At 43.5% G+C, this 9,675-nt stretch overlaps 1 protein-coding gene across 5 annotated transcripts in view; it reads right to left on the bottom strand.

Annotated features, from left to right (window-relative positions):
* Positions 1–653: 653 nt before the first annotated feature.
* Positions 654–9,675, bottom strand: part of LOC132817023 (myc box-dependent-interacting protein 1) — a 158,301-nt gene continuing 149,279 nt past the window's right edge. For all 5 annotated transcript variants that reach the window (XM_060827014.1, XM_060827016.1, XM_060827018.1 and 2 more), the window contains 3 exons: positions 8,871–8,987; positions 5,499–5,600; positions 654–2,948 (listed from right to left, as the gene is read on the bottom strand). In XM_060827014.1, the coding sequence (XP_060682997.1) occupies positions 2,841–2,948; positions 5,499–5,600; positions 8,871–8,987 (327 nt within the window). In that variant the 3' untranslated portion in view covers positions 654–2,840. The remainder of the gene's footprint in view (positions 2,949–5,498; positions 5,601–8,870; positions 8,988–9,675) is intronic.

The following is a 9,675-nucleotide window of genomic DNA, read 5'->3' as shown; positions in this document are numbered from 1 at the left end:
GGAGACCGCAGAGATGGAACATCTACCCAGTGCTTCCAGCTGCAGATTGTTGTGAATGTGTCAGCCTTATCTTGCACTGATGTGCTGGGCTCCCATCACTGGGATCAGGAGGGGAGTTTCTGTGGAACTTCTTCCACCTCCAGTGAGTAGTATTAATCATCCCCCAGCATTCATGAGTGGATGTGGCAGGACTTGGATCCAATCTATTAGCTCTTTCTACGACTTGTCTTTTACCCTGCTTGGTACACAAGCCATCCTGCTCTGTAGTTTCACCCTCCCCCTCACCTCCTTCCACCTATCATCTTCCCAGCACCCCTCCCCCCCCCTCTCTCCCCCCCCGCCACACACACACCTTTTATCTCAGCCCGCTTGACACTCCACCCTCATTCTTGAAGAAGGGCTTATGCCAGAAATGTCAATGCTCCTGGTCCTCGGATGCTGCCTGGCCTGCTGCGCTTTTCCAGCGCCACACTTTTCAACTCTGGTCTCCAGCATCTGCAGTCCTCACTTTTTTTCTTGTAGTTTCATGAGATTGACAAGAGTTTCTCTAAAAGGTTATTTCTCCTACAACCAAGTGTCCTTCTACTTTTGTGCTACTGAGTCCAGAGAAAGGGGCAAGAACACAAACAAATTCCATAAGTATCAAACACATGCAACCAGAAGACCAGTTTTATTTCTTTGTGCATTAGCTATGAACAGAGCAATTCCAACTACATTGCATAAAATCACTGGGAGTGAGCGACATCACAGGCTGTAACACCACACAGAAGTGATCAAGGCTGCTTGCATCTGAAAAATCAAACTGATCAGAACACAACGCTTGTGGAAGACACTGAGATAATTCACCAACAAAAACTTTTCAATTTAACTAATGTTCCAGTATTGGAAAACTGACAATCTTTTTTTAAATAGGACAATACTGAAACAAACCACTTCCAAAATCTCACTGTTGGGAAACTATTATATTTACATATAGTCATACAGGTGGCAATGACTCACATTGAACATAGTAGACACAAGATAAAGTATACAGATGGCTAGCTTAAAACCTTGATTGCAAGGTAAACTAATATCTCACTCACGAGAAAAAATACATGGTTGCAGGACTTACAATAATTAAAATACTGGTAAGTCAGGCCCCTCAGGATTGGAGACAAACCTGCCAAGGCTACAGCAGCATTTAAAAAAAATAAAAGATGATCAACATCTTAATTCAGACCGCTTGCAATGAGCTGGACAGGTTTACAAGAACTCGAATAGGGCTCATGGGTTTATTTGGCATCAGTTGTCCCTGGGGTAGGGGAAGGAGTAAGAGTAAAAGTGAAAAAAAATCTCTGCTCCAGACTGTTACACACATTATCCAGCAGGGGGCTGGAGGTATGCAGAGACATCAAGGATTGGTTCCACCATCCTGCTCATCTATCAGCTCCCACCAGCCAAATCCCTACAGAATTGACTGAAATACCCACAGACTCCAGCAAGGTTCAGTGCACCGCATGGCCAAATTCCACAGGGCTGGCAGTAACCACTTGCTTTGTCAAAAAGAAGTTGAGACCGATGCAGAAGGAAGTGTGTGATGTTTTGAGACTGGGAGTCATTAATGCTTCAGATAAAACACTTTACAACCTGGTTGAGAGAATCAGTTTCAAATTCATGGAAGACAACTTAACCTCGACCAAGGCTGAATGAACGATGCCAATTTGATATCACCCAGGATTGCCAACTCTCCAGATTTGTCCTGGCTTCCTTGGATTTAGAAAGATCATCTCTGACACCACAGGAAAAGGATTTCAACATTTCTGCTCTTCTATTTAAAAATGAGAGTTGGGAAAGAAAAAAATGTTCAAGGGACTGTCAAGAATCAGCCATTACTTTCTCATTGGTCAGACTGCCGCAGAGCCAATGGGAAAGGGCTGTAAAAGGGAATAGGATGGAAGGTAGTCTTGGAAATATTCTGGGATGTTTCATCTCAAATACAACTCTATCCAGAATTAACTGCAGACTAATCTCTAACCACTGTTCCAGCCTATGAACAATGAGAAAATAAACTCCCAGACCAAAAGCAAAAACAAAAAAAAGACTGACTTTCTACCTTTTGATAATATATCAATGAAAATCATGACTCTCCTTCAATTCTCTACAGTAGACAGGCTCTTGTCGCAATCACCCAACAGTTGCTTCAGAGATTCATTTTTCTCTCGCTCCAGAAGAGTTCTCATGAAAATAATGAACCATTGAAAATAAACCAATGGACACCTCTTTCCAGAAATTACATTAAAAAAGGTAGAATCAAATGTGGTTCAAGGGTATGAATAGCTTCATGTAAATTCAGTTCTTAACTGTCCATTTCGGTCACTGCCCTAGGACCATCCAATGAACATAACTTGAAAGAATGATCAAGCTTTACATTGGCTGTTTAAGGATCATACATTAACTGCATCACTTACATAATTGCCTTCTGAAGCATTTGAAAGGTCAGCTTAAAGACCTCTTAAAAAGCAACACCAGTAGCTTTAAAAACAAACACAATCAACCTTCTCCCACTTCTAATCTGGATATCACATAATACCTTAGATATGTTTGGACTTTCCCATATGCTCAAATTGTCACAACAGAACTTCATGCAATGGAGAAACTAGAGTAAATTGCTGTTTTAATGGTAGAACTGCTTGTTCCAAGCACCAGCTGCCCTTTGACTAGCATTCAAAGCACCATAGCCCAGAGTTGGTAAACATGAACCATAGCTGAATGCTTCACATTTACAATGGCAACTTCTGCATTTCAGTTGAGGAAATCCCACGAGTCTCCTCCCACTTCTCTGCTCTTTCCTTTCCGACTGGTTATTGAACACGCTCAGTAAAGTTTGCTGGGAACACACTCCTGGCCGTCTTCAGATCTTTGCGCTGAATCCAGTCAATCTCCTTTATGCCCATGAGCCAGCCGTCATCCTGTGGAGGAAAAAGATCATGACAAATAAACAGTGATGCAACATTAGCAAGAATCAGCTTTCCCATCTCAGATGGCATGGAGTTCAATTTATGTGGCAGGTTACAGCGGGATATAGATAAGCTGCAGAGCTGGGCAGAAAGGTGGCAAATGGAGTTCAATGTAGCTAAGTGCGAAGTGATTCACTTTGGTAAGAGTAACAAGAAGATGGAGTACTGGGCTAATGGTAGGCTACTTGCTAGTGTGGACGAGCAGAGGGATCTTGGTGTCCATGTACACAGATCTCTGAAAGTTGCCACCCAGGTAAATAGTGCTGTGAAGGCAGCATATGGCGTACTGGCGTTTATTGGTAGAGGAATTGAGTTTCGGAGTCCTGAGGTCATGTTGCAGTTGTATAAGACTCTGGTGCGGCCGCATCTGGAGTATTGTGCGCAGTTTTGGTCGCCATACTATAGGAAGGATGTGGAGGCACTGGAACGGGTGCAGAGGAGGTTTACCAGGATGTTGCCTGGGATGGTAGGAAGATGGTATGAGGAAAGGCTGAGGCACTTGGGGCTGTTTTCATTGGAGAAAAGAACATTTAGGGGTGACTTGATAGAGGTGTACAAGATGATTAGGGGTTTAGATAGGTTCTCATGGTCAACCCTTTTTCCACGTATGGAGTCAGGTATTACGAGGGGGCATAGCTTTAAATTAAGGGGTGGTAGGTACAGGACAGATGTTAGGGGCAGATTCTCTACTCAGCAAGTCGTGAGTTCATGGAATGCCCTGCCAGTAACAGTGGTGGACTCTCCCTCTTTATGGGCATTTAAATGGGCATTGGATAGGCATATGGAGGATAGTGGGCTAGTGTAGGTTAGGTGGGCTTAGATCGACGCAACATCGAGGGCCGAAGGGCCTGTACTGCGCTGTATTTTTCTATGTTCTACTCGCCAGTCAGTCACGGTAAAGGGGTCATTTGGGACCTGCCCTTTCGTACCTTTCCCCAGGTTCGGGTAAAGGTCGCATGCTCAGCAGAATTTCAATGGTGAGGGACAGTGAGCTAAAGCCAACATTTAGATACACATACATTTGGTTACACCATTTATTTTGCATGGTATATATGCAGAATGCACTCTATTCATCTAGAGTGTCTCCCATTTTTCAGTCACTGTTTTATATGACTGGTCCAGTTCAATTTCTGATCAATGGTAACCCCAGGATATTGAGAGTGGGATAATTCAGTAATGCCAATGCCATTGAATGCCAAGATAAAATTGGTGACTCAAGAGTGCTATGGAATTCAGGAATGTATCAGTATGAGAAGACATTACTTGGGAGCCTTGTGTCTAGATCTCAAGTTATAAGGAACAATACACTTAAGACTTGCATTTTTATAGAACATTTCACAACCACAGGACTTTAAATGGATGTGAAGTGCTTTTGAAATCTAGTCACTTAAAATACAGAAGTGTGGCAGCCAATATTGTCCCACAAACTCATTGTCTCAGTCAAATTATAGTGTCAGATGTGGCTTTGGTCACCAGGGAAGACTTCATTGCTCTTCTTCAACATAGTAGCCTTATCAGAGGGCAAGCAGAGCATCCATTTAATCAGTTCTATCAGATGAGACATCTGAGAATGCAGCACTTCGTCACCATAAGTCAACCTAGATCATGTTCAAGTGCCATCACATTATTACAATCACATTCCCTGCCAAATACCAACTGCTCCTTTACTGAACTGTGTGAATACACTGAACTTAAAATCAAATTGCAAAATGTAGGCTTTAAACACATCTTCAGATAGAATTCCCCATTTCCTCCTCTTCATTCCCATATCTCAGTAATCCAATAACATTTGATGCTTTGTGCTGCAAAACGCCTGATGCTTATATCCCAATACTGTAAAGGAATATTATTTCCGATTTCTATCGGTGAAGCAGCAAGTTTTGGAAGTATTCAGCAGACCAGTCAGCATTGCTAAAACAAAACAAAAAGGTAATATTACAGATCATGAAGAAAACTTGAAGGAAGGTCTCTGACCAGAGATGTTAATGCTGTTCCTCTCTTCAGTTATTGCCAGGATTGAGGAGTGCTTCCAATGGTTTCTGTTTATGGTGTGGAGAACACATTTGCTTTGATCTTAAACCATATCAATTGTTTGCCACTGCACTTTCAATTGATGCGGAAAACAGAAAGGAGGTCACATCATAGATGCCATAACGTTGTTTGGTCGTGGAGAATTTTATAATTTGGAAGCAAAGAACTCAAAAGTTTTCAAAGCTCAGAGTAGCATCGTTATTTCATTTTGTCCATCACCACTTGATTATGGAAGCTTGCAGCATGCAAATTGGTTGTCATGGTTCCTATATGACCATGGCAACTATACTTTCAAAGTAAGTCTTGGTTTTAAAAGCACTTCGGGACAACTTGAAGTTGTAAAAGGCAAACTATATGAAATGGAAGATTTTCCACCTCCTTTTTCAACCCCAAATTTACCACACAACATTCTACATTGAAATAAAGTTGTGAAGTTCCTCTGACCATAGCTAATGTTTATGAACTGCTCACCTGTTCGTCTGGATTGTCATGAGTAACAACAAAAATGACATCGCCTACTTTAAGGTTTAGCTCGTCGGTGTCTGTTGCATTGTAATCATGGAGAGCCCGAACCTGCCACAACAACAAAGGTCATTACAATTCATGCGCTTCCGTTCTATTCCACAAAAATTTAAGCGTCAATTCTCGTGGGTCGCTGACGCCAATATTTCCTTGGCACGAATCAGCAGCTTCAAGTTGTCTGCATTAACCAAAACATCCAAGGTGGTCACTGACATCAAGGGCTTAAAGGAGGGAATTCCAGTGCTTCGGGCAAAAACTGAAGCCACAGCTGCTAACAAATAGAAAGGTGTGGGCCACCAGAATTGAAGCAGTTCAGAGTTGCAGGGCTGAGACAACTGGGGAATCAAGGACAGTGGCATTTAAAACCCTTTGAGTTCGAGTGGCAGGAGCAGAGAGCAGAAGAAGCGGAGGTTGCTGGGAAGGTAAGTGATTGTTGTTTTAAGTAGCGGCTATCTAAACCATATAGCCTCCCTCCCAGCCACCACCACTAACCTTAAGAGTTTGTAGACTCGGTTCGATTAAGGAGCCTTGGATGACGAGAACAGAGGAGCTTCACGTGAAAAAGAAGCAGGCAGCTTACGTAAGGTGGAGGAAGCAAGGGTCTAGCACCACTTTAGAGGATTACAGGCTTACCAGAAAGGAGCTCAGAATTGGACGGAGGGGAACCAGGAGGGGGCACGAGAAAGGCTTGGCAGGAAAGATTAGGGAGAACCCAAAAGGCATTTTACTCATATGTGAGGAATAAGAGAACGATCAGGGAGAAGGTAGGGAACGGTCAGGGATAGCGTAGGGAACTTGTGCCATTGAGTCTGAGCAGATAGAGGAAGCCCTAAATGAGTTTTTTGCTTCAATTTTCACTCAGGAAAGGGACCTTGTTGTGAATGAGAACTTTGAGGAGCAGGGAAACTGACTTGAACAGATAGAAATTGATGAAGTTGATGTGCAGGAAACCTTGGCAAACAAAGATAGATAAATCCCCAGGGCCAGACCAGATTTGTCCTAGATTGCTCTGGGAATTGAGAGGAGGTTGCTAAGCCACTAGCGAAGATGTTTCCTCACTCTCCACGGGAATCAGACAGGAGGATTAGAGAGGGGAAAATGTTCCTCTTTTAAAGAAGGGGAATAGGGAAATCCCTAACAATTACAGACCAGTCAGTCTTATGTCTTTGGTCGGCAAGGCTTTGGAAAGAATTCCAAGGGATAGGATTTATGACTGTTTGGAAAAGTATAGCAAGAGTAAGAGCAGTCAGCACGGCTTTTAGGAGGTCATGCCTTTAATCTTAGTGAGTTCTTAGAGGTGACGAGACAGGTCGATGAAGGTCAAGCAGTGAATGTGGTGTACATGGACTCCAGCAACTCATTTCATAAGGTTCCCCATGGTGGGCTCATGCACAAAGTCAGGAGGTATGGGATACTGGGAGATTTGGCTGTCTGCATTCAGAATTGGTTGGCTGACAGAAGACAAGTGGTTGTAGATGGAAAGCATTCTGCCTGGAAATCAGTGGTGAGTGGTGTCCCACAGGAGTCTGTTCTTGGGCCTTTACTCTTTGTAGTTTTTATAAATGACTTGGATGAGGACGTTGAGGGGTGAGTTAATAAATTAGCCGATTACACAAAGGTTGGAGAAGCTGTTGATAGTATCGAGGGCTTTTGCAGGCTGCAGCACGACATTGACAGGATACTGAACTGAGCTGAGCTGAGAAATGGCAGACGGAGTTCAACCTGGATAACTGGCAAGTGATGTATTTTGAAAGGTCGAACTTGAATGTTGAATAGAGGATTACAGACAGGATTCTTGACAGTGTGGAGGAATAGAGTGATCTTGGTGTTCAAGTACATAGATCCCTCAAAGTTGCCACCCAAGTGGATAGGGTTGTTAAGAAAGCATATGGTGTTTTGGTTTTCATTAACTGGGAATCAAGTTTAAGAGTTGCAAGGTTTTGCTGCAGCTCTACAAAACCCTGGTGAGACCACCCTTGGAATATTGTGTCCAGTTCTGGTCACCCTATTCTAGCAAAGATGTGGAGGCTTTGGAGAGGGTGCAAAGGAGATTTACCAGGATGCTGCCTGGACTGAAGGGCTGGTCTTACGAAGAGGTTGACTGAGCTCGGACTTTTCTCACTGGACAGGAGGAGGAAGAGAGTGACTTGATCGAGGTGTACAGGGTAATGAGAGGCATGGATAGAGTCGATAGCCAGAGACTTTCCCCAGGGCAGGACTGATTGCCATGAGGGGTCACAGGTTTAAAGGTGTTAGGAGGAAGGTATAGAGATGATGTCAGAAGTAGGTACTTTACACAGATTTGTGAGCATATGGAATGCATTGCCAGGGTCGCAGTGGAAACAGAGTCATTAGGGATATTTAAGCGACTGCTGGACATGCACGTGGACAGCAGTGAATTGAGGGGAGCGTAGTTTAGGTAATTTTATTTCAGGTCAAGACTTCATAGTATCCCTGATTATTGTAGTCATTCCAAAAACTGCTGCACGTGGTAATGATACCTACTCAGGCACAGTTACATTTGGCATGGTTATTCATGACATTGCATTTATGTTCATTTGCTCTCAACTCTTTGTAGAGTGTAGTAGTACAGCCTTCACCACAAACGCCAGTGGTATTTATACAGTGAGGGACAGCCCCATGACAGTACTGCAAGTTTGTTGAAGGGTCCTAATGTCCTTAAAAACCACAAATGTCTATGTACTTTTCCCAATTTAAATTTCATCAACCTGTAAACTGTTACCCTCCACATCCCACAAAGGTAGTGTCGTAGCTCCAATTGTGGACAAGCCTCTCTCACTGTGCTGACCTCTGTTCATGAGGCTAGTGCAGAATACAGATGGGATATGGAACTGCAGTCTCTCCCATCCCCACACATTCAAAGCAAAAGCCCTGCTGAACATACACCAACTGATGGACCTTTTATTTTTCTGGTCCAACTTGATTAGATTAGATGCCCTACCGTGTGGAAACAGGCCCTTCGGCTCAACAGGTCCACACCGACTCTCCGAAGAGTAACCCACCCAAATCCATTTCCCTCTGACTAATGCACCTAGCACTATTGACAATTTAGCATGGCCAATTCACCTAACCTGCACATCTGTGTGTGTGGGAGGAAACCGGAGCAGCCGGAGGAAGCCCACGCAGACACGGGGAGAACGTGCAAATGCCACACAATCAGTCACCCAAGGCTGGAATCGAACCTGGGTCCCTCGCGCTGGGAGGCAGCAGTGCTAACCCCTAAAGATAAAGATAGGAGTAATATTAAGTAGTAGCAGCTACTTCAATGCATTTTGGTACCAAATTAAACTCGACACCCACCTTAAACTGAAATCCAGGGGGCATTTCCATATCCTCAGCAGGGACTGTATCGTACACAGCTCCATTTGTGGTTGCTGGAAGAGTCTCGGTCACTACAGCTGGCAACGCATCCTTGGGCTTAATTTAGGAAAAATGGGCAGCATTTAGCATAATGCAAATTTCAGCAGCACTGAAGTAACGTGGAAAAACTAAACCATACTGCATACCTACTCCACCTTACACTTGTACTGAGCCTTCAATGGAGTGCTTTATCAAATAACATTTGACAATTATTTGGACAAAAACTGGAAGGGACAAAGGCTTTGTCTAAAAGTATCAAGGAGCTTCTCAAGATCTGCCAAGGATACAGCAGTTTTGGTGGGAGCTCCAGAGCTCAGTGCCTGATACCAGAAGATACAGTCAAAGTCTGAAACATTCAAAAATCAGTGCTATGACCATGGCTCCCCAGAACTGTAGGGGACTGGAGAAGGTTACAAGATGAGAGCAGGCAATGTGAAGGATTCTAAACCTCATAGGAAATTTTTTTTTTTAATACGTTGAGGCATTGTTGGACTTGGAGCCAAATCTAGACAGCAAGCAAAAGGGGTGTTGGTGAATGGAGATTGAAACCAACATACAACTAATATTTGGCATGAACGAAAACTCAGTTTATTTGCCATCTTGTCATTTCAAACAAGTGTAGCCTTCACCACTCCTTTAGTTGAGAATCTTTGAGACAACTCAGTAGAGGCACCAATTGCTGTCACCCTTTGGGTGAGATGCTGAACCCCCTCGAAGAAATCCCACATCACTAATCCAGGGATAC

This window comes from Hemiscyllium ocellatum, chromosome 7 (assembly GCF_020745735.1).
Source record: "Hemiscyllium ocellatum isolate sHemOce1 chromosome 7, sHemOce1.pat.X.cur, whole genome shotgun sequence".
In the NCBI taxonomy this organism is placed as follows: Eukaryota; Metazoa; Chordata; class Chondrichthyes; order Orectolobiformes; family Hemiscylliidae; genus Hemiscyllium; species Hemiscyllium ocellatum.
This window is presented reverse-complemented; position numbering and strand designations above follow the sequence as displayed.